This window comes from Sciurus vulgaris, assembly GCF_902686455.1.
Source record: "Sciurus vulgaris genome assembly, chromosome: 2".
Lineage (NCBI taxonomy): Eukaryota > Metazoa > Chordata > Mammalia > Rodentia > Sciuridae > Sciurus > Sciurus vulgaris.
In genome coordinates this window covers 102,264,329-102,288,528 of record NC_136462.1, presented here as the reverse complement: position 1 = coordinate 102,288,528, position 24,200 = coordinate 102,264,329, and the positions used below count along the sequence as shown (strand labels likewise).

The following is a 24,200-nucleotide window of genomic DNA, read 5'->3' as shown; positions in this document are numbered from 1 at the left end:
CAAGATCCCCTTGACTTATATTGTTCTTTAAATTACGTAGGCTGTCTTGTGCTACACAGATGGATTTTTAGAACAGAGAAGACTAATTATGATTTCAATTTTCTTAGGGCCTGAAACAGTTTAACAATAAAGATACTTGATTATTCAATAATCCACCCATATTAACCAGAAAATAGCTAGTTTGGAGGCTATTGGTCAAGGCAAAGAAGCTGCAAACTACAAAGTAAAATATTATGACATTATTGCCCCAAATCAAGTAAACTTGATCACATAAATCCACACCTTCATAAAATAGTATGTTGAATAAATATTTGAGATTAAGTGAAAAGCATGCAAATAAAGGCTGTGGATACTGATAAAGTTTGAGAAGTAAAAAAAAAAAAAATCACTAAACTCATATTTATATACAGTTACCACGTATATTATTCAAAATTGTTTCCCCAGGAAATTAAGAAAAAGTGTTAGATAAGGTGCTTTTCTCATTTCCATAATGGGGAAGAGACTTCTACTCCTCTCTCAAAGAGGAAGCTTCACTGTTCTATTCCCTTATTAATTTATCCTCAGAGAATGACTTGTGACCACTCAGGCACTGCCTGGGGCTTTGGCTTTCTTGTCCTCCCTCAGCTGCATCAGCAGATGGTAAGGAAGTTTCTGGTGGGACTGGCTAAGATTGACAGTGGAAACCCAACTTTTCCTATCATCAGGCTCCAAATGGTGAGTTGGATGGGAGGAGTGGTTAAGTCAGAGAGTTCGTCTTCTCAATTTTTTTTAAAGATTAACTGCACCTTTCTCCCCATCCCTATAAGCCTAATGGAACCAAGGAGTAGACATCCAGCTGTTGTCTTAAGGGGCTATCCTTTCATTTCACTCCTCATTTTCTTGACAACTGATACCACACTCGGTTAATATGAAATGGGGTTTGTGCCTAGCAGAAGAATCATACTCCAATGAGTAGGGTTAAATTTGGAGCCCTTTTAATCTGATCTATTTGAAATATGTTTTTACTTTAGATTATCAAACCCAACTTGCTGAGAGAGTTAGTTGCATGAAATCCAATCCTTCTCAAAAAAGACATGCAAATTCATCACAAGTACACTCTTCATCCAGGTAAACAGACCACGCTCTAAACAGCAACACTCAATGGCAAAACACTATTAATTCATAAAGTAGCATTTAAACATGAGTACCTCCAGCCAAGATCTTCTCTTCCAACTCTGCCATTTGTTTCTTATAGGCCCTTAAAGCTGCCTCTTTGAAAGAAGGACGGATTCTTTTTGGTTTTGTGATTTCCACCGGCTGCTCAGGGATGTTTTGGTTTTCATCTTCCCTTATTTCCATTTCAGATGCTGGGTCATGTAAGGGTTCCAGTTCTCCTTCACTAACCACATCATCTGCCTGCCCATCATAACCCTCGTCTTGTGGGGTTTCATAGGGTGTTTCATATGAAGGGTGATCATATTCCTGCATTTGTTCATCTGTTTCAGTAACACTAGTCCTGTTTTCTAGCTTAGCAAGGACTTGTTCCATGACTTCGACATAATCTGTTTCATTATCAGCCACTGGTTCACTGTAGTCCTCCTCATCCTCTGCTTTGTAGTAATAGGGCTCTGTGTAGACATCAGAGTCAAGGGTGGTACTAGATTCATTGGCAGTTGATTGAGATAACGTACGAAATCTTCCCATTAAAGAAGAGCCACTGTCCTCATACCCACTAAGACTCTGTGTGCTTTTGTTCCATACTACTTCCAAGGCTGATTTAGCTCTCTGTAGTGTAGATCCAAATTTTGGGAAGCTGAAAGTCTTATCAGAAAGGTCAATGCTTAATCGACTATGCCAAGATTTGGGTGGGGCATCCTCTGAATCATCACTTTGTAGTTCACTTTGACTTCGATACATCATGGGCAACTGGCTTTGGTTTTGGTACAGCTCATTGGAATTAGTTTCCTGATACGAATCATATTGGCCAACCCACTGGCCTTGTGGTTCATTATCTAAGCCAGGGCACGGAGAAGAGTTGTCATCTTGGGTTAAATCAAAGCTTTCAGAGTCATCTTGAACGTCACTGTGGCATTTTCCCAAGTCTTCTAGGTCTTTATTGAAGACATCCAGCTGTTGGTCAGATAAACTGTTTGTGTCATAATCAAAAGCTTCCTGGGTGGATGAGTCTAAACCTAAATCAGCTCCTTGCTCTACTTGATTCCATTCCTTCCATGGGGAAAGATCCTCATGTAAAGAGAGCTGAGAATCACTGTAATGACTTTGGTCTCCAGATGGACACACCATGCTATTACTCATTCCACTATCCACAGTTTCTGTGTTCTCAATTTCACTCTGTACTTGGACACCTTGAGCACTCTCATTCAAACGCTGGTCCTGAGGACTGTCATACAAGGTAGGTACACCCTCCTGTTTTCTCTGCCAAAGCTCCCGGTCTGAAGATGACAGGAGGGAGCTCCCATTAGTTCTAGTAAAATACTGATTTTCTGAAAAATCTTCCGAGTAAGACTGACACAATTTGGAAAAATCTGACTCAGAACGACTAAGTTTAGCAGTAAAAAAATCACTCTGTGAATGCCAGAGAGGCGTTGCATCTGCATATTGGGTTGTGGTTTGCTTTTCCAAGTTATTTGATTCTGGCAATTGTGAGGGAATTTTATCATAATCTGATTTATTTGAACTTCTGCTGCTATTAGCAGTTTTATTCTTAGATCTGGCACTGTGTGATTTTGACTTGGAAGTACTTCCTTTTGTTGGAAACTCTGGTTTAGAAAGCACAGCATAACTGTTTCTATTGAGGTCAGATTCCAGCTCTCCATCACTGTCATCAGGTGACTGCCAATTGTTCTTTTTGGTTTTGGGCTCTGGAGTAGATAACTTCATATCCATGCTCTCATATGTCTGGGAAGATGGAATTCCTTTCTCTTTTCTTTCTCTGATATCATAAGTCAAAATATCTGTTGAGATTCCAATGCCTGTTCCCTTGAGTTTATATGATTTTTTTAAGACAGAATCCCTTTGTTGAGGGGTTTCAAAGTACACAAGTATGGGTCGAGGTTTTGCATTTGGGCAGTCCCTTTGGTGTCCTATCCTTTGAGCAAATTCAATTTTAATAGCATTTGGTGCATCTGAGAAACCCATTTTATCTATTAGAATTTGGTACACCACACTTTCAGTATATTCAAATTTTTCTTCAGGCACATTTAAAAATCTCAGGCTTGCTTTGCTACCCATATGACCTAAGTGTTTAATATAATCATGGATGTCTCTGGTTTCCCTCCGAGACTGGACAAACCCTGTACGGAGCTGCTCGATTTCACTTTGCACAACCTCCACACTGCTAGAGATCTCATCGATGGAGTGCTTGAGAGCATTGACATGCCCTCGTAGTTCAGAAAGTTCTGTTTCAATCTGACTTATTCCCTGAAGTTCCTTAAAGATCATTTCCATGACATCATGTGTTTGGCTGATGCAGCCAGAGGAACTGAACCCCGGCTCTAGAGCATTTGTCTTTGGGTTTCGGACAGTTCTGTCTAAAGATTTGCTTCTTATTCCCCAGGACTTCTTCATGGTGCTCAACTCTGAATCTGAGGAGACGCATTCTTGACTTTTTTTCCATTTCCTCAGCTTTCGTAAAGCCCCCAGTTTTAAGCTATGCAGGGTGCGCTCCCCATCAGAACTGCCCTCAGAGGGTGCAAGGCTGCTCGAGCTCTTCCTATTGCGTCTAACTGGCATGGTGTGTGCTGACTGTACCTGGTTTTCTGTACTACTCCTTAGTTCATTTAATGATTCTGAGTAAGAGCTCTCAACTGAAGATAGCTCTTGAAATAGATCCTCATTATCACTGTTAGTTACATTAATTTTCTTTTGCAGGCCATTGGCAATAGCCACTCGGTAACTGAATGTTGGTGAGAGGGAAAAGTCTTTATTTGCGTCGTCTTCTTCAGTAGATAAGTTGTGAGTGGATGAACACTTTGCAATCTTCTTTACAGTGCTTTTCAAGGTATTAGAAAATTTGGGGGGTTTGGTGTGGCCAGCAGTAAGAAAATCTTGATCCTTTTTTTGCTGACGATTCTCTTTTTTTTTGGTTGTATTTCCCAGTTTCTTTGTAAACATTCCTTTGCAAAGCTTATGTATATAAGATAAAATCAAGCTCTTGATAAGATTAGCCACCATGGAGAGAAATTAGTGCAAGCTTTTCTGCCCCAACAAAGTAAACAAGGTATCAGGATGAAAATCGGTAAAGCCAAGGCAAGCATCACTATTCAAATGTTCTGTGAATCACTGGAAATAGCAGGAAAGGCAGTTGTGGCTCTGCCACAAGGTCAGTGTCCAGTGAAAACCCGAAGCGAAGCTCCATTTGTGAAAGACATTCCTGGAGGAAGGGGTTCCCGAATCTTTCTCATTTCCACATGTCTTCATGTACTGTTTGAAAAGAAAGGAATGTTAAAATGAATATATAAATTCCATCCCACTTTCAAAATTTTCCAAAAGTATTTATAACACAAAACGCTTGAAAAATTGCAGAGGGGTCAAGGGAATAATCTGAATTTAAATACAAATTTACTTAGAGATTTTTATTTCTTTTCCTAAATCACTTATGGGTGGGCATAATTGAAGTAGTAAAAAAAGGCGATAAAGACTATTCTTAAAAATATGCTAATAGAATGACAATTCATAGCTAAAAAGAATAAAAAGAAAAACTTCAAATGACAATTCAGATAGTCATATTAACTTTGTAATGCCATTTCTACTTTATTTCCTTTCCTAAAATTGTTTTTGCTCACAGAAACAAAGAGACTTAAATTTAAGTATATTCTCCCTCCCCCAGATTTTTTTAATTAACAAATTTATATTATTCATGTATGAAAGACTTTTTCTTACACAAGTAATCTCTTCTAGCTATTTAATGTTGGCAATCTCTTAAATAATGACTAAAGTAACCCAAATAAACATACTTCATATGATGAATAAGTACCAAGAGAAAATAGATCTTATATAGCTACCAAACTCCTCAACAGAATATCATGACTTAAAAAAATTTCTGGGTTACATCAGATTAGGCATCGTAAAAATAGTAAAAATACAATAGCAAAATATACTTGAAACTACAGGTGATACGTGCAAATTTTAAAAATAGGTGACTTGAGGCAGCAGAAACCAGCTAATCCCAGTTCAAACTTGTCGGGATGGCTGAAAACCCATGCTGGGGGTCAGAGCCATGATAGGAAATGGAGTACCAAATCACACATATAAAATAATTGTGCTATGGATAAAATAAGCATACAGGTAATCAAGAACTAGTTGACCAGAGTTAACTCTATAATTTGTTGTATTGAAATGCAAGTAATTGCACAATTACATAATCATTAAAATGGCTACTTTCTCGAAGAAAAAAATAAATTCATATTTTTTTACAGGTTTATTGGTTTACTAGTACAGTGCCTTTCAGGTACTAGAGTTTTGTTGACTTGAACTGAATATTTTATCACTGAAATGACTCCCAGAATAAAAGTAACAGTCAAAAGCCTTGCTGGTATTGAAGTATGCATTTGGGTAGGTAAACCATCTGCCCAATTCACCAAAGCATAAATCATAAATCACAAATTGTTTTAGGAGTCTACTGACCCTTTTTTATCAGTGCATAATAATTATACAGAATAATGCATTTCATTGTGGCATATTTCTATATGCATAAAACGTAATTTCTTTATCAGCTCCTTCCACTTGGAAATCTGCCAATTTCACTTCAATCAGGTTCTGCAGGGACTTGGAGAACACATGCTCTGGCTAAGATCCAAGCTTCTCAAGAGACAGGGGAGTGTAAATGAGAAAGGGAGGGGGAAAGGTGGGGGAGGGAAGGAGGCTGACAAAAAAAAGCCTGTGTCTTTCTTGGTTTTGTAAGCTGTCAGAAGGTAATTCCTCTTCTCTACAACAATTTGCAATTCATTTGCAATTACAACCTAGGACCTGATTTCTACTAATGCAAATGTCATGAAATTGACTCCCAGATTAAGTTCCAAGGACATTTATTATAGCCCATTTTAACTGCTGCTTATAAAGAAAAGGTTTTGGAAAGTGGGACAACAATGGGGTAAATAAATTGTTTTAAAGACAATTTTGACAGGAAAGCATTCCACCAACCACTCAATCAAAAATCCTGGGTTTCCCAAACCTAGAAATACATATTTGCTTTTTTGTTTAAATGAAAGTGACAATCCTATTAATGCTTCTGATGTTTTCATGTCTATACTTCCTGACTTGCATTACTAATTTAGAGTTACTATTTGGGGCAATAACTGTTAGAAAAAGTTTGAGCAGGAAAGTTGAATCTGAGGTGAAGCCCTGCTGTAACAAACCAAATCCACAAGCATCTGTCCACAATTGCATATATGTCTACATCCCAGCCACAGAATGACCTCCCTAAAGGCCCTACATTTTCTCACACCTCAGTAATTTTGATGTTCCCTCAACTAGAATATCATTCATATCCAGCCTTCTTTTTCTGTAAAAATTGTGTTTGAACTCTAACATCATTTGCCCAGTGCACACTTCATCCACCACCCATACTGAGCTCTCCTCAGCCACATGCTCCAAAGACCCTATTGATTGGTCACTATTCTTCTGTACTGCAATCCAATATCTGCCTCCCTCCAGTGGACTATGTCCTCTTGAAGGTAAAAGTTATGTTGTAACAAACATCCCAAATTTTAAACATCAAAAATTCAGCGCACTTAATGAACACTCAAATTTTTATTGAAGAATTAGCACATTTCCTCTACTTGCTAAGTATTTCTCCCTCGTCGCCCAAAATTAAACTGTTTAAAACTTGGTCATTTTCCTGAATTACTGATCACTATTAATGTTACCACAATCATCCACTTACCCAGGACACACTTCAGATTCCATAGGATCCATCCAGATCCACACCTGAGGTGACTGCGTCACATCCCATTACTGAAGCAATTTCAAACTTCATAGTTTCTTATCTGGACTGTTACTATTGTGTCCTAAATAGTCTTCCTAACGCTAATTTGACCCTTGTTTCAAATACCAAATTTCTCTAAAATTAATATATTAAAAAATACATGAACCCATCTACTTAAAACACTACCTTAGAAGTCCACTTCCTGTCACTCCCAGAAGCATACCTGCCCCAGTGAGATTCAGGTGATAGCAGCTCCCTGACTACCATATTTTTGTCTCAACAGTGTACCTTTTCCCATGGTCTTCCTTCTGCCTCCAATTCCTTTCCCCTTCCCCTTTCCATACACATATCGCTGTGATGAATATCTATATGATACCTGTGCATCTTGGATGCAGCAATGGGACAGCATTAGACCTCTTCAAATTCCAACACTTCTTTGCTACCACAATATCCTGAATGTAATTTGGTTAAAGTAATGCCCACAATAATTAGTCACATGAAATACCTTACCTCTGCCTTCCCAATCTGACTAAATTCTTGATGAGTAGGGGCCATGTTTTACTTAACTTTAAATATCCATTGCTTGACACATAATACACTCACAGTATTTGTTGAATAAATGAATTAATGTAGAAACAAATAAATTAGTGCACAAATAACAATTCCATGAATTAACAGGTAAACAATAAAGGTCCCAAAAATCTTGAACTGGGTCTTAAGAAACCCAGAGTAGGAACTGTAAGCAGAAGGCAAGTAACACAGATGCTCAATTTATATCCATAGATAGAGGAGTTTCTACTTTGGCCAAAAAATACCTATGATGGAGACTAAAGGATGGGAAAGTGTAAACAGAATATAGAAAATTTTAAATTTGGCCAAAACAATCCTGAGCAGGAAGAGTGAAGCAGGAGGTATCACAATACCAGACCTTAAACTATACTACAGAGCAATAGTAACAAAAACGAAATGGTATTGGCACCAAAAGAGACATGAAGACCAATGGTACAGAATAGAAGACACAGAGACAAACCCACATAAATACAGTTACTTCATACTAGACAAAGGTGCCAAAAACATACAATGGAGAAAAACTAGCCAGCTCAACAAACGATGCTGGAAAAACTGGAAATCCATATGTAGTAAAATGAAATTAGACCCCTGTCACTCACCCTGCACAAAACTCAACTCAAAATGGATCAAAGGCCTAGGAATTATACCAGAGACTGCACCAAATAGAAGAAAAAGTAGGTCCAAATCTTCATCATGTAGGCTTAGGGCTAGACTTACTTAACAAGACCCCCAAAGCTCAAGAAATCAAAGCAAGAATCAATGAATGTGATAAATACAAACTAAAAAGCTTTTTCTCAGCAAAGGAAATAATCAATAATGTGAAAATAGATTCTACAGAGTGGGAGAAAATATTTGCCACACACACTTCAGATAGAGCAATAATCTCCAAAATTTATAAAGAACTTACAAAACTTTACACCAAATATACAAAGAACCACATCAATAAATGGGCCAAGGAACTGGACAGACACTTCACAGAAGAAGATATATAGGCAATTAACAAATAGAGGAAAGTGTTCAACATCTCTAGTAATAAGAGAAATGCAAATTTTAAAAAAACTCTAAGATTTCATCTTACTCTAATTAGAATTACTATTATTAAGAACACAAGCAATAATAGGTGTTGGCGTAGATGTGGGGAAAGAGGCACACATTTACATGGTTGGTGGAGTTGCAAATTGGTGCAGCTACTCTGGAAAGCAGTATGGAGATTCCTCAGAAAACTTGGAATGGACCCACCTTTTGACCTAGTTATCCCACTCCTTGGTTTATACCCAAAGGACTTAAAATCAGCATACTACAGTGCTACAGCCATATCAATGTTTATAACATCTCAATTCACAATACGTAGATTGTGGAACCAACCTACATGCCCTTCAGTAGATGAAGGGACAAGGAAACTGTGGTATATATACACAATGGAATATTATTCAGCCATAAAGAAGAATATTATGGCATTTGTAGATAAATGGATGGAATTGGAGAATATCATGCAAAGTGAAATAAGCCAATCCCCCAAAAAACCAAAGGCCAAATGTTTTCCCTGAAAAGTGGATGATGTTACATAATGGGGGTGGGAGGGTTGGGGGTAAGAGAAGAATGGTGGAACTTTAGATTATGTAGAAGGAAATGAGAGGGGGAAGGGAGTGGGGCTATGAAAGATGGTGGAATGAGAGAGACATCATTACCCTACGTACATGTATGATTACATGAATGGTGTGAATCTACATTGTGTACAACCATAGAGACATAAAGTTGTACCCCATTTGTGTACAGTGAATCAAAATGCAGTCTGTAAAAATTAAAAAACAATAAACAATAAAAATTTTTTTTAAATTTTTAAAAAAGAAAATGTTAACTTTAAATTAAGGGTTTCCATTTGATGAGGACACCTCAATGGTTACTGGCTTTCAGCATGGTCCCTAGATCCATCTTACCTGAACTGGGAATCTAACTCAGACACCCCAGGTATATGATCTTGAGAAGGATACTTGAATTCTGTACTGCCTTCTCTTGTACATTCATTATATCAGAACAGGAAGAATATCTCCTCATAGGGTATTTGTTTAAATGAATTAACATTCATGAAGTTCTTAGAGCAGCATCTAGAATGTAGTACAGCCCCCAAATATTCATTATCATTGTTACTAAGAAGGATAGTTAAAAGATACAAGGGTAGTTAAAAGCAATTACAGATGAATTGGGTGATATTTTCTGTGAAAAGCAGAAGGCAATTTAGGAATCCTTCTCAGTTGAAAGATGAATAATACATACATTCTAGAGAAGCAGTTGGAAAACAAAGAACAATGCCTTAGCTCTCTATGGTTTAGTGAGTGACAAATTTCTGATACTAAAATCTCACCTTCTCAGTTATTGGGCGTGTTGCATTGATGTGACCAAAATACTTGACAAGAACAGTTTAGAGGAGGAAAGTTCATTTGGGGTTCATGGTTTCAGAGATTTCAGTCCATAATTAGTCAACTCCATTGCTCTGGGTCTGAGATAAGGCAGGACATCATGGCAGAAGGCTATGGTGGAAGAAAACTGCTCAGTTCAGGGAAGACAGGAAGCAGAGAAAGAGTATGTTTGAAAGAGGAGTCAGGGGGAGAAGACTTAATCTCTAAGGACACACTGCCAGTGACCTACTTTCTCCAGCCATGCCCCACTTGCCTACAGTTATCGCCCAGTTAGTCCATTCAAATTACTAAGCCATCTAATTGATTTTTATGATGATTAGGTTACAGCTTTTATAATCTAATCATTTCACCTCTGAAACTTCCTCCTTTAAAACAGGAACTTTTGGGAGATGCCTCCAATCCAAATGACAACACAGGGTGGGTTGTGTGTGTGTGTGTATGTGTGTGTGTGTGTGTGTGTGTGTGTGTGTGCTATAATCCCATCATAAAAACACAGCTGCCTTAGGAAAAGGAATAGTGAAACAATGTCCCAACTGTGGTACTTCTTTCAGACAATTGACTGGGATAGTGAAGGAATCTGACATTTAATGTACACCTACTATACTACAGAAACAACTATCCCAATAATCCTCATGGAAACCCTGAATAAGACATTATTATGCCTGTTAGTAGGATAAGTAGACAATGGATTCAAAGAGATAAATGGGACATGGCCTAAAACCATACATATAAATAAAGTAAAAACACAGCTTGGTCCTTGGTCCTGGAGTCTCTGAAGTGTTTCACTTTGTATGTAAAGTGAATATTACCAGTGATGATTGACATATGTTCTTACACCACCCATGCAAACCCACATACTTACTCTTCTCTCTGCAGTTCATGTTTTTTTAAAAGGAAAGAGCTCATATCACAGCAAAATTATATAATAGGAGTAGTATGGCTAGGGGGCATGGAGAGGACCAGCGCACCCGGATAGCAACCTCTACTTAGCAACCACTTGAGTTCAAAAGTCATACCCACTCCCCAGTTGTGTTAACTTTAATTACACAACCACACATTGCATTCAGTAGGGAAATTTCAGAGTAAGAATTAAGGTTTTTAGAATGAAATCTTTGAAGGAGATTAAAACATGTTATTGTGGGAAGCCCTAGTAATAACATTTAATTATTACTCACTTTGTGCCAAACATTGTTAATGTAATTTTCTGAAATTTACCTCATTTCATTCCCATAATAATTGGATCAAAAAAGTATTTTCATTTTCCAGAAAAAGAAGCTGAGGTTTTGAGATTTGGGCAACTTGTCTTACATCATGCAGTTAACAAGCAACATCTCTTTGACTCTGAGCCCCAGATTTGGACTACAAGTATGTGAGCTCTGAAAATAGTATTAGCATTTAATGGTAAATTAATCTTTATTTTTCTATTTTTGTTAGCAAATCCATTTGTAAAAGAACTATTTAATAGGTTTAAAACTAGGTGTCCCAGTGGACTAAAGGAGCTAATTAACCTTTAACTAGTCAGCAATTTATTGCAAAATCACTACCAGAATTCAGTTAAAGCACTTTCAGATCAATAAGCGATTCCATGTTCCTTATCAAATGCATTGAAATAGGTGGGCAAAGTAATTAGAAGTAAATTTTCAAGACAAAGAGACAAGACCTGCCATCATGCAGACCAGCAAGCCCACCTCCCTAGGTCCTGCCCTCTGGACTTGAATGTGATGCTTGTCTCAAGGGCCCTGACTCTGACTTCCTGGGTTTCTGTCCTTGGCATAGGAACCTTACACTTACCACCTGAGTTTCTTTCTGTATTATCTGCTTAATCCTAACATAATAGGATAGTAGGGTATCTTCATGCTTAACTACTCCTTCAGTTGCACTAAGTTTATGTTAAGCATCCTGCACTGCATTTAGGATTGTAATGCATTTTCCACAGAACACAGAAAGAAAGCCCCTGATTCTTATTTCCGTAGTAGCTCATCACTAGGAAAATGTCTTAAACTACATATTACGATTGCTGACTTAAAATAATTTATTCCAAAATTAAATATGAGTGTTACATAAATAAGTTTCACCAAATATCTGTTTAATAGTAAATTCTTGGTGATTTGGAAAATAGTTGACTCAAAGACACTTTTCATCAGATGGGAAGGCAGAGTTGTTGGAACAGAGAAGGGAAAAAAAAACCTAACTGTGCAGAGAAGGTGCATGTGAGCAAGAAAGGACCAGAGGGAAAGCAGTACTGACCATGATGTTGGCCAGGTGACTTTATCAGCAGGGTCCTGCAGGCACAGCAAAGGTGAAAAGAAGAGTAGCTGGAGATGGAAGAGCAAGCCAGCCATACCCATATCCAGTGCCATAAGCTACAGGCACTGATGAGAAAGAACAAATGGAGGTGACACAGATGTTGAGTAAGCTGATAATAAAGATCAAGTTTTAAAAAGAAACTTCTAAAATGTCTTTACTGGGTCACTGAAAATTTATACCTGTTTTATATGTCTTTTACATATAAAAGGGTAAAAAGATGATGTATAAAATGTGACTGATGATCACAAGGATGACTGTGGCAATGAAAATGAATACAGCTAAGGTTTGTATAAATGTCCCTCAAAGGTCCATGTGTTATAGATTTGGTCCCCAAAGTGGTGCCACTGGGAAGTGGTGGGACCTTTAATAGGTGGGGTCTACTGGGAGTCTTTAGATCATTAGGGACATGCTCTTGATGAGGACTGTGGGACACTGGTCTCTTCCTCTTTCCTTGCTTCCTAGTCATGTGGTGAGGGGATTTATTCCACCACACACTCCTGCCATAATATGCTTCATCATCAGAGGCCCAAGGCAAAGGGGGTCACTCAATCAGACTGGAGCATCCAAACCCAAATGACCCAGGCTTTTCATAAATTAATTAGTCAGATATTTTGTTATTGTAACAGAAAGTTGGCTAACACACGCAGTAACACATGAAATAATGCTGAAGGAAACTATTAGTTTTTTGATTTATTTTAAATAAAGATACCAGGTAAATACCTATTAAATACTTCAACAAAAATGATCAAACCAAGACGTTTTTAAAAGACTTATCCTAAGCTAACAGATTTCTTAAGGAAACAAAGATACATTTAATGTGGAATCAGGGCCAAATGACTGTTCATTCTTGCTAATAAGGTAGTTTCTGGATTTTTAAAACTATGACCTACATATAGTCTTACTTCTAATGCTGCTACATTGGTTTAAGAATGAACACTGACATCACTAATGCTTCTACAGCACATTAGAATCTACAAAGTACTCTTGCATCCATCAGTTCATATAATCTTCATGGAAACATCATAAGGACATTACCTCCTGTCTATGCTTAGGACGCCGGGTCTAAGAAATACTAATAGAGTCGCCTGACTCTCCTGAATCTAAGTCTCTTTCACTAAAATAATTCAAACACTTCTTGTGCTTTGGGAGTAATGTTAAGACAGTCTGTTCCTATGCTGACATGATGAAGATTTGGACCTACTTTTTCTTCTTTTTGGTGCAGGGTCTCTGGTCTAATTCCTAGGTCCTGAGTCCATTTTGAGTTGAGTTTTGTACAGGGTGAGAGAGTTTAATTTTGCTGCATATGGATTTCCAGTTTTCCCAGCACCATTTGTTGAACAGGCTATGTTTTCTCCATTGTATGTTTCTGGCACCTTTGATTAGTATGAGTAACTGTATTTATGTGGGTTTGTCTCTGTGTACTCTATTCTGTACCACTGGTCTACCTACTTTGGTATCAACACCATGCTGTTTTTGTTACTATTACTCTGTAGTATAGTTTAAGGTTTGGTATTGTGATACGACCTGCTTCACTCTTCTTGCTAAGGATTGCTTTAACTATTCTGGGTCTCTTATTCTCCCAAATGAATTTTATGATTGCTTTCTGTATTCAATGAGAAATTCTATCATTGAGGTTTTTTTTTCTTTTCTTTCTTTCTTCTTATTGTAAACAAATGGAATACATGTTGTTTCTCTGTACATGGAGTAAAGGCATACCACTTGTGTAATCATAAATATACATAGGGTAATGTTGTTTGATTCATTCTGTTATTTTTTTCCCTACCCCCAACCTCCCACCCCTCTTTTCCCTCTATACAGTCTTTCCTTCCTCCATTCTTGCCCTGCTCCTTAACCCTAACCCTAAACCTAACCCTAACCCCAACACTAACCCCTCCCACCCCCCATTATGTGTCACATCCGCTTATCAGCAAGATCATTCATCATTTAGTTTTGTAAGATTGGCTTATCTCAATTAGCATGATATTCTCCAACTTCATCCATTTAATTGCAAATGCCATAATTTTATTATTTTTTTATGGCTGAGTAATATTCCACTGTATGTATGTATACATTGTATACATATATATATATATATATATATATATATATATATATATATATATATATATGCCACAGTTTCTTTATCCATTCATCAATTGAAGGACATCTAGGTTGGTTCCACAATCTGGCTATTGTGAATTGAGCACCTATGAACATTGATATGGCTGTATCTCTGTACTATGCTGATTTTAAGTCCTTTGGGTATAGGCCAAGGAGTGGGATAGCTGGGTCAAATGGTGGTTCCATTCCAAGCTTTCTGAGGAAACTCCATACTGCTTTCCAGAGTGGCTGCACTAATTCGCAACCCCATCAGCAATGTATGAGTGTACCTTTTTCCCCACATCCTTACCAACACCTATTGTTGCTTGTGTTCTTGATAATCGCCATTCTAATTGGGGTGAGATGGAATCTTAGGGTAGTTTTGATTTGCATTTCTCGTATTACTAGAGAAGTTAAACACTTTTTTATATATCTGTTGATTGCTTATACATCTTCTTCTGTGAAGTGTCTGTTCATTTCCTTAGCCATTTGTAGATTTCATTATTTGTATTCTTGCTGTAGTATTTTTTGAGTTCTTTATATATTCTGGAAATTAGTGCTCTATCTGAAGTATGAATGGCAAAGATTTTCTCCCACTCTGTAGGCTCTCTACTGATAGTTTCCTTTGCTGAGAGAAAGGTTTTTAGTTTGCATCTATCCCAGTTCTTGATTCTTGCTTTTATTTCTTGTGCTATGGGAGTCCTGTTAAGGAAGTCTGATCCTAAGCCTACATGTTAAAGATTTGGAACTACTTTTTCTTCTATAAGATGAAGGGTCTCTGGTCTGATTCCGAGGTCCTTGATCCATTTTGAGTTGAGTTTCGTGCATGGTGAGAGATATGGGTTTAGTTTCATTCTGTTGCATATAGATTTCCAATTCTCCCAGGACCATTTGTTGAAGAGGCTATCTTTTCTCCACTGCATATTTTTGGCCCCTTAGTCTAGTATGAGAAAATTGTATTTATTTGGGTTTGTGTCAATGTCTTCTATTGTGTACCATTGATCTACCTGTCTATTTTGGTACCAATACCATGCTGTTTTTGTTACTATTGCTTTATAGTAGAGTTGAAGATCTGGTATTGCAATACCCTGTTTCATTCTTCCTGCTAAGGATTGCTTTAGCTATTCTGGGCTTCTTGTTCTTCCAGATGAATTTCATAATTGCTTGCTCTATTTCTGTAAGGTATGTCATTGGGATTTTAATTGGAATTGTATTGAATCTGTATAGCACTTTTGGTAGTATGGCCATTTTGACAATATTAATTCTGCCTATCCAAGAACATGGGAGATCTTTCCATCTTCTATGGATTTCTTTAATTTCTTTCTTTAGTGTTCTGTAGTTCTCATTGTAGAGGTCTTTCACCTCTTTTGTGAGATTGATTCCCAAGTATTTTATTTTTTTCGAGGCTATTGTGAATGGGGTAGTTTTCCTAACTTCTCTTTCTGAAGATTCATCACGTATGTATAAAAATGCATTGGATTTATGAGCTTTGATCTTGTAACCTGCTACTTTACTGAATTCACTTATGAGTTCTAAAAGTTTTCTGGTGGAATTTCCAGGTTCCTCTAAATATATAATCATGTCATCAGTGAACAGGGATAGTTTAAATTCTTACTTTCCTATTCGTATCCCTTTAATTTCTTTGGTTTGTCTAATTGCTCTGGCTAGAGTTACAAGGACGATGTTGAATAGAAGTGGTAAAAGAGGGCATCCCAGCCTTGTTCCAGTTTTTAGGGGGAATGCTTTCAGTTTTTCACCATTTAGAATGATATTGGACATGGGCTTAGCATAGATGGGCTTTACAATGTTAAGGAATGTTCCCACTACCCCAATTTTTTCTAGTGTTTTGAGCATGAAGGGATGCTGTATTTTATTGAATGCTTTTTCTGCATCTATTGAAATAATCATGTGATTCTTAACGTTTAATCTGTTGATATGGTGAATGACATTTATTGATTTCCGGATGTTGAACCAACCTTGCATCCCTGGGATAAAACCCACTTGATCGTGGTGCACTATGTTTTTAATATATTTTTGTATGCGATTTGCTAAAATTTTGTTGAGAATTTTTGCATCGATGTTCATTAAGGATATTGGTCTGAAATTTTCTTTCCTTGATGTGTCTCTATCTGGTTTGTATCAGGGTGATATTGGCTTCATAGAATGAGTTTGGGAGGGTTCCCTCCTCTTCTATTTTATGGAATACTTTGAGAAGTATTGGAATGAGCTCTTCTTTAAAGGTTTTGTAGAACTCGGCTGAGAACCCATCTGGTCCCGGACTTTTCTTTGTTGGTAGGCTTTTGATGACCTCTTCTATTTCATTGTTTGAAATTGATTTATTTAAGTTGTGTATGTCCTCCTCATTCAGTTTAGGTAATTCATATGTCTCTAGAAACTTGTTGATGTCTTCCAGGTTTTCTGTTTTGTTGGAGTATAGATTTTCAAAATAGCTTCTAATTATGTTTTGTATTTTACTTGTGTCTATAGTGATATTTCCTTATTCATTCCGAATTTTAGTGATTTGGGTTTTCTCTCGTCTTCTCTTTGTTAGTGTGGCTAAGGGTTTATCAATTTTGTTAATTTTTTGAAAGAACCAACTCTTAATTTTGTTAATTTTCCAATTGTTTCTTTTGTTTCAATTTTGTTGATTTCAGCTCTGATTTTAACTATTTCCTGTCTTCTACTACTTTTGGTGTTGCTCTGCTCTTCTTTTTCTAGGGCTTTGAGCTGTAGTGTTAAGTCATTTATTTGTTCATTTCTACTTCTTTTGTTGATGCCCCATGAAATACATCTTCCTCTAGGTACTGCTTTCGTAGTGTCCCAGAGATTTTGATATGATGTGTCCTTGTTCTCGTTTACTTCTAAGAATTTTTTTATTTCCCTCCTGATGTCTTCTGTTATCCATTCATCATATAATAGCATATTATTTAATCTCCAGTTATTGGAGAAGATTCTGTTTTTTATTCTGTCATTTATTTCTAATTTCAATCCATTATGATCTGATAGAGTACAAGGTAGTATCTCTATCTTCTTGTATTTGCTAACAGTAGCTTTGTGGCATAAAATATGGTCTATTTTAGAGAAGGATCCATGTGCTGCTGAGAAGAAAGTGTATTCGTTCTTTGTTGGATGGTATATTCTATATATGTCCGTTAAGTCTAAATTGTTGATTGTGTTATTGTGATCTATGGTTTCTTTTATTCAATTTTTGTTTGGAAGATCTATCCAGTGGTGAGAGAGGTGTGTTAAAATTGCCTAGTATTTTTGTGTTGTGGTCTACTTGATTTCTGGAATTGAGAAGGATTTGTTTGACATACATGGATGAGCCAATGTTCAGGGCATAGATATGTATGATTGTTATGTGTGATTTATGCTTCCCTTAAGCAGTATGTAATGTCCTTCTTTATCCCTTCTGACTGGTTTTGGCTTCATGTCCACATTATCTGAAATGAGGATGGATATTCCAGCTTTTTTGCTGTGTCCATGTGCATGGTATATTTTTTCCCATCCTTTCACCTTTAGTCTGTGGGTATCTCTTTCTATGAGATATGTCTCTTGCAGGTAGCATATTGTTGGAGTTTTCTTTTGAATCAAATCTGCCAGTCTATGTCTTTTGATTGATGAGTTTAGGCCATTAGCATTCACAGTTATTATTGTGATATGATTTGTATTCCCAGTCATTTGACTCATTTTTGTTTTTTGGCACGACTCGGTTTCTCCTTTATTTGGCTGTTCCTTTAGGCTAGTTCCTCCCGTTGCTGATTTGCATCATGGTTTTTCATCTCTTCCTCATGGAATATTTTGCTGAGAATATTCTGTAATGCCAGCTTTCGTTTTGTAAATTCTTTTAGCTTTTGTTTATCTTGGAAGGATTATATTTCATCATCAAATCTGAAAGTAAGTTTTGCAGGGTTTAAGATTCTTGGTTGGCATCTGTTTTCTTTCAGGGTTTGGTAAATGTTGTTCCAGCCCCTTCTAGCTTTTAGGGTCTGGAAAAATCTGCTGATATTCTTATTGGTTTTCCCCCTGGATGTAATTTGATTCTTTTCTCTCGCGGCTTTTAAAATTCTGTCTTTATTTTGTATGTTAGGTATTTTCATAATAATGTGCCTTGGTTTGGGTTCTGTTGTAATTTTGTATATTTGGAGTCCTATAAGCCTCTTGTACTTGGTTTTCCATTTCATTCTTCAGATTTGGGAAATTTTCTGATATTATTTAATTGAATAGATTGTTCATTCCTTTGGTTTGTTTCTCTGTGCCTTCCTCAATCCCAATAATTCTTAAATCTGGCCTTTTCATGATATCCCATAGTTCTTGGAGATTCTGTTCATGATTTCTTACCATCTTCTCTGTTCGGTCAATTTTGTTTTCAAGATTAGATTTTTTGTCTTCAATGTCTGAGGTTCTGTCTTCCAGGTGTTCTATCCTATTGGTTATGCTTTCTATGGAGTTTTTAACTTGGTTTATTGTTTCCTTCATTTCAAGGATTTCTGTTTGTTTGTTTTTCAGTATCTCTAACTCTTAATTGAAATGATCATTTGCTTCATGTATTTGCTCTTTTAACTGTTGATTGGTGCGATCATTTAATGCCTGAATTTGCTCTTTCATCTCCTCGTTTGCTTCCCTGATTGTAATTTTGTACATTCTGAACTCCCTTTCTGAATTTTTTTCTGCTGTGCTGTCATTGGGTTTTATTGACATAGTATGTAGATTTGTTTGGGACATTTTCTTCCCTTGTTTTCTCATATTGGTCAGATGTCAGTGGGACTCTGAGATATTGCAGATTTCCTCTATTGGCTTACAGTGTCCCTGTAGATTTCCAGTATATCCCTCCCAAGCCTTCAGTAGCCTGAAGTCTTGGAGTAACTTGATAATGCAGTGCTTCCGAAGAAAGCTGCCCCTAGCCTGCTACTGGGTCCAGGGCTGGGCGCTGGTTCTGCGTAGAAATCCTCTCACTGGGCAATCCTGCTCCTAGAAGCTGACTATAGACAGGGCCTGCCCCTGCCTGAGGGAGCCAGGCTGCTAGGGGAAAGCCTCTCCCTGTCCAGCCTTGGTCCCAGTAGCTGCGTGCGGGCCAGGGCCCACTGCTGGGTTCAGGGCTTGGGGTTGGCTCTGTACGGAAAAGCTCTCACTGGGTGGGCCTGCTCCTAGAAGCTGGCTGTGGATCGCACCTGCCGCCCGAGAGAGCAGGGCTGCTTGGGGAAGACTCACTCCCCTGCCCTGCTCTGAGAATCTGCCCCTGTCCGGGCCTGCCGCCCGGGCCGAGCTTCACCCTGTGGAAGAGACTCACCCTGCAGCTCTATGTTGGTCCAAGTCTCTCAATACCTCCCCTTCTTGAATCCTGAGTTCTTCATTGACGTTTTAAATGGAATTGGATTGAATTTGTGATTCCCAAAGCACAAGAAATAAAAGCAAAAATCAATAATTGGGATAGATTCAAACTTAAAAGCTTTTTCTCAGCAACGGAAACAACAATGTGAACAGAGGGCTGACAGTGGGAGAAAATCTTTGCCACACACACTTCAAATAGAGCACCAATCTCCGGGATCTATAAAGAACTCACACAACTTTACACCAAGAATACAAATAACCCAATCAATAAATGGGCTAAGGAAATGAGCAGACACTTCACAGAAGATCTACAGGCAATTAACTGATACATGAAAAAAAAAATGTTCATCATCTTTAGTAATAAGAGAAATGTAAATCAAAACTACCCTAAGATTTCATCTCACCAATTAGAATGGTTATTATCAAGAATACAAGCAACAATGGGTATTGGCAAGGATGTGGGGAAAAAGTGCACTCATATATTGTTGGTGGGGTTGCAAATTTGTGCAGTGACTCTGGAAAGCAGTATGGAGATTCCTTAGACTACTTGGAATGAAACTACCACTTGACCCAGCTATCCTACTCCTTGTTCTATACCCAAAGGTCTTAAAATCAGCATATTACAGTGACACAGCCACATCCATGTTTATAGCAGCTCAATTCACAATAGCTAAATTGTGGAAACAACCTACATGCCCTTCAATAGATGAATGGACAAGGAAACTGGTATATATTCACAATGGAATATTATTTGGCCATAAAGAAGAATAAAATTATGGCATTTGCAGGGAAATGGATGGAGTTGTAGAGTATCATGCTAAGTGAAATAAGTCAATCCCAAAAAATCAAAGGCCAAATGATTTCTCTGAAAAGTGGATGATGATACACAATGCGGGGTGTGGGGGGAAGCAAGAATGAAGAAAGGATGAATTGTATAGAGGAAAATGAGAGGTGGGAGGAAGGAAAGATAAGAGAATGAGACAAACATCATTACCCTGTGTACATGTATGATTATGCAAATGGTGTGACTCTACTTCACATACAACCATAGAAATGAAAGTTGTACCCCATTTGTGTAAAATGAATCAAAAGGAAAAAAAAGAAAAAAATAATTTAAACACTTCTTACCTTAGACATCAAATATTCCAATAATTTACTAAACCCCTGAAGTAATATTTCCCACTAATTCCAACTATCCCATGAACTGATTTTCATCTAATTTTCCTTAAATATTTCCTTCTTTTCATTTTCCCATGTTGGAGGATCATATACCCTCTACTCTAGGGCATTTCTGGTCCCATGGATGTACTATGTTTATTGCTTCATTGTTTCTTTATTCTTATTCTTCACCCTGCCTAAAATATCCCCTAATATGTTCTCAAATGATTCAATGGAAAAATCAAGACCTTTTCTCCACAAAAGTTTCTTCACTGTTATCTTCTTTTTTTAGTCATTATAATCCAAACCATGATATTAAGTCTTTTATTTTATAATTGTTTACTAATTTTTTTTTCATTTTTAATGATTACTGTATGTCAGACATTGCCTTGAGTGGATCTGCATATGTTACTACATTAATATTGGATAGTTATCTATGCAGTAAGTTATGTTGTTAGTCTCCATTTTGCAAATGAAGAGACTAAAGCTCACTACCTTCTCAATACCACGTAGCTAAGAAGTCATGCAGCTAGAATTGCAACCCAATTTGACTGGTTCTGAGTCCTTTCTCATAAACACCACATTATAGTACTACTCCTAGGAGGATAAACCTTAAGGAGCAGGTGGTCACTGATATAGTATATTTCAGGAGCTTCCTCCTTAAGGAGAATCTGGAGGAGCCAAGATGGCAAAGTCATTGTAAGCTATACTTTCCAGCTCCCTCAAGGCTCAGAATTAAATCAGCAGAACAGATTCTCAGAAATGTGGGTGAATGAGAAAATTCACTGAAGTTCAATATTGGACAGTTGAGAGACTTAGATCCAGAAATTCTGACTTAGGGCAAGAAAGACTACAACCACACTGAGTCTGCTGTAACAGTGCCAGGGCACAGAGGAGGGGAGGGTAATATGGGGGGAAAGAAAAACAGATAAAATGTATAAATTTTAAGAAACAGCTGTAGAACAAAAAGGTAGTCTTAACTTAGCTGCCTGGGAGCTGTGCAACAGGCTGGTACTTGAGAAGTGTTCTGTGTTTCTTAACTTACAAGTAGAGGGCTGTGAGGTGGAGCTTGCTACTGGAGGAACCCTGTATATTGCAGCAATTATTGCCAAGCTGTCCCCACCAGCATATACCTAGGGGACAGGTGTGGTCCAGGTGGAACACTACTGAGGCAGACATAACGATTACATGCAGTGAGATTCAGGTCATAATATGGAAGGGAGTATAGTTCATTTCCCTTTGAGTTCACTAGCTAAAGACAGGCATGCATGATTACATGTGAGGACTGGGTCTAGAAAGGCCATAGTCATGGATGGTAGCATGTATAGGACTGGCCGTGTCCTGCATACCAGGGTAGTTGGTTGACCTACCCTCTAAATAGGATTCTCAGGACTGAGGGCAAATAAGACCCAGACACTCAGCAGTCAGCTGGACTCTGGGGTTTCATCAATCTAACCTGTGAAGAGTAGACTCCAGCTGACACATCCAGAACCCAGTGTCAATCAACAGAATGTCCTGTTCAAAGCTCAGTATCAGCCAAGGCTTGGAAGTGTATTAATCTGATCCGTCTAGAGTAAACTCTAGTATCTCCCATTCCACACTACCTTGAGGTGATCAGGGAAGCTGAGAGCCATTTCAACCAGCTTTAGACAGAGCTGGCAGCCTGGCAAGCAATGAAATAAGAGGAAGGGTTAATGAGAGATCCCTTGCTCTCTATAAATGGTGCATAGCCCAAAAGGACATGGATAGAAGTGCAGATTGGCATGGATAGTGAATAGTCACTCTTGTCTGCAGTTTTGATCACTTTAGTGGAGATAATTCTTTCATTTCTTATTAAGACTTTTTTTTTGTATTTACCAATTGGTTCATACATATATTCACATATATATTCTTTTTTATCATTTTTTGTTTTTATTATTCTTTCTTGGTTATTATTTTCCTTCTAATATTCAAATTTTCTTGTTCTGTTTTTATTTTCTTTTAAAATTATTTTTCTTTCATCACAGCTTTCACTCTCTACTTTTCTTTTGCTTTTTTTCTTCTCACTTGTTGAATATTCTAATTTTTATTATGCCTTTCTACCACCATTATCTTCTCTTTAAAACAACAGGATTTTTCTGCCTCCACCATTCTAATCGTTGTGATTGTAAGTGTTGAGGATGTTTTAGTTGGTACCTGGCTTTTACTTTATTGCTGTATCTGGTTCACTGCTATTTATTGTTATTGTTATTGTTCATTTCTCATTTTCTTCAAGACAGAGGGGATTGAGCACGACACTTGAATTTGTAGGGTAGTTGCTCTTACTCCTCCTAAGGCTCATAATTTACTAGCAACTGACTCCAAAGATATCAAAGTGGATGAAGTATCATACAAAATTTTTCAAATTAAAGATTATGAAAAATATCATAAATTCCAAGAGAATATAGAAACATAAGTGAATGGTTTAGGGAAGACAATAAAGGATATGAGTGAAAAATTCAATCAGGAAATAGATACTTTGAAAATCAACTAAATAGAAGTATTAGAAATTAAAAGTTCAAGTCAAATTAAAAAATCCATGGAAAGCCTATCAAGTACACTAGATCAAACAGAAGGCAGAATTTCAGAGCTTGAAGATGATGTGAATGAACTAGAAAATTCATACCACAAAGGAGAAAAGAAACAAAATATACAAGGTCTATGGGACAACATTAAAATAATTACCTTAAGCCTTGTAGGTCTTGAGGAAAGACTATAAATATAGGCCAACAAAACAGAAAACCTATTTAATGCAGTTTCTAAAATCTTAGGAATGAAATGGACACCCAAGCAGTAGAGTCATTTAGAAACCCAAATAGACTAGAAAAGAAACTCCCCATGACATATTGTAGTAAAATAAAGAATAGTAAAAACATCAGAGAGAAATACATGCCATAAAGGAAAACCTATCAGAATAATATCAGATTTCTCAAAAGAAACTCTAAAGGCCAAGAGGGCATAAAATGATATATTTCAAGCCCTGGAAGAAAAAACTGCAAGTTAGATTGCTATATCCAGCAAAGGCATTTTCAGAATTGTAGAAGAAATAAAGTCTTTCCAAGATAAGCATAAATTAAAGGAATCCATGACCATTAGGCCAGTATTGCAAAAGATACTTAAAGAAATTCCACACATAGAATAGAAAAATAAGTAACCACAAGACCTCAGAAAAGAGTAAATCTTAATAGGAGAGTAGGTTTGTAAAAGAGAAATAGGAAAGAATCAAATTACTAAACAACAACATGACAAACTAATAACTTTCAATAATGACCTTGAATACAAATCACCTTAATGAAAAAAAATCCTGATTGAGTGGATATAAAATCAATAATCAACTTTTGTTGCCTACAAGAAACACATCTCACCAGCAAATC

The 24,200-nt window shown here is 37.2% G+C and overlaps 1 protein-coding gene across 2 annotated transcripts in view; it reads right to left on the bottom strand.

The window, feature by feature from the left end:
• Positions 1 to 24,200, bottom strand: part of UNC13C (unc-13 homolog C) — an 869,114-nt gene that overhangs the window by 571,228 nt on the left and 273,686 nt on the right. For both annotated transcript variants that reach the window (XM_079129872.1, XM_079129871.1), the window contains one exon: positions 1,188 to 4,422. In XM_079129872.1, the coding sequence (XP_078985998.1) occupies positions 1,188 to 4,173 (2,986 nt within the window). In that variant the 5' untranslated portion in view covers positions 4,174 to 4,422. The remainder of the gene's footprint in view (positions 1 to 1,187; positions 4,423 to 24,200) is intronic.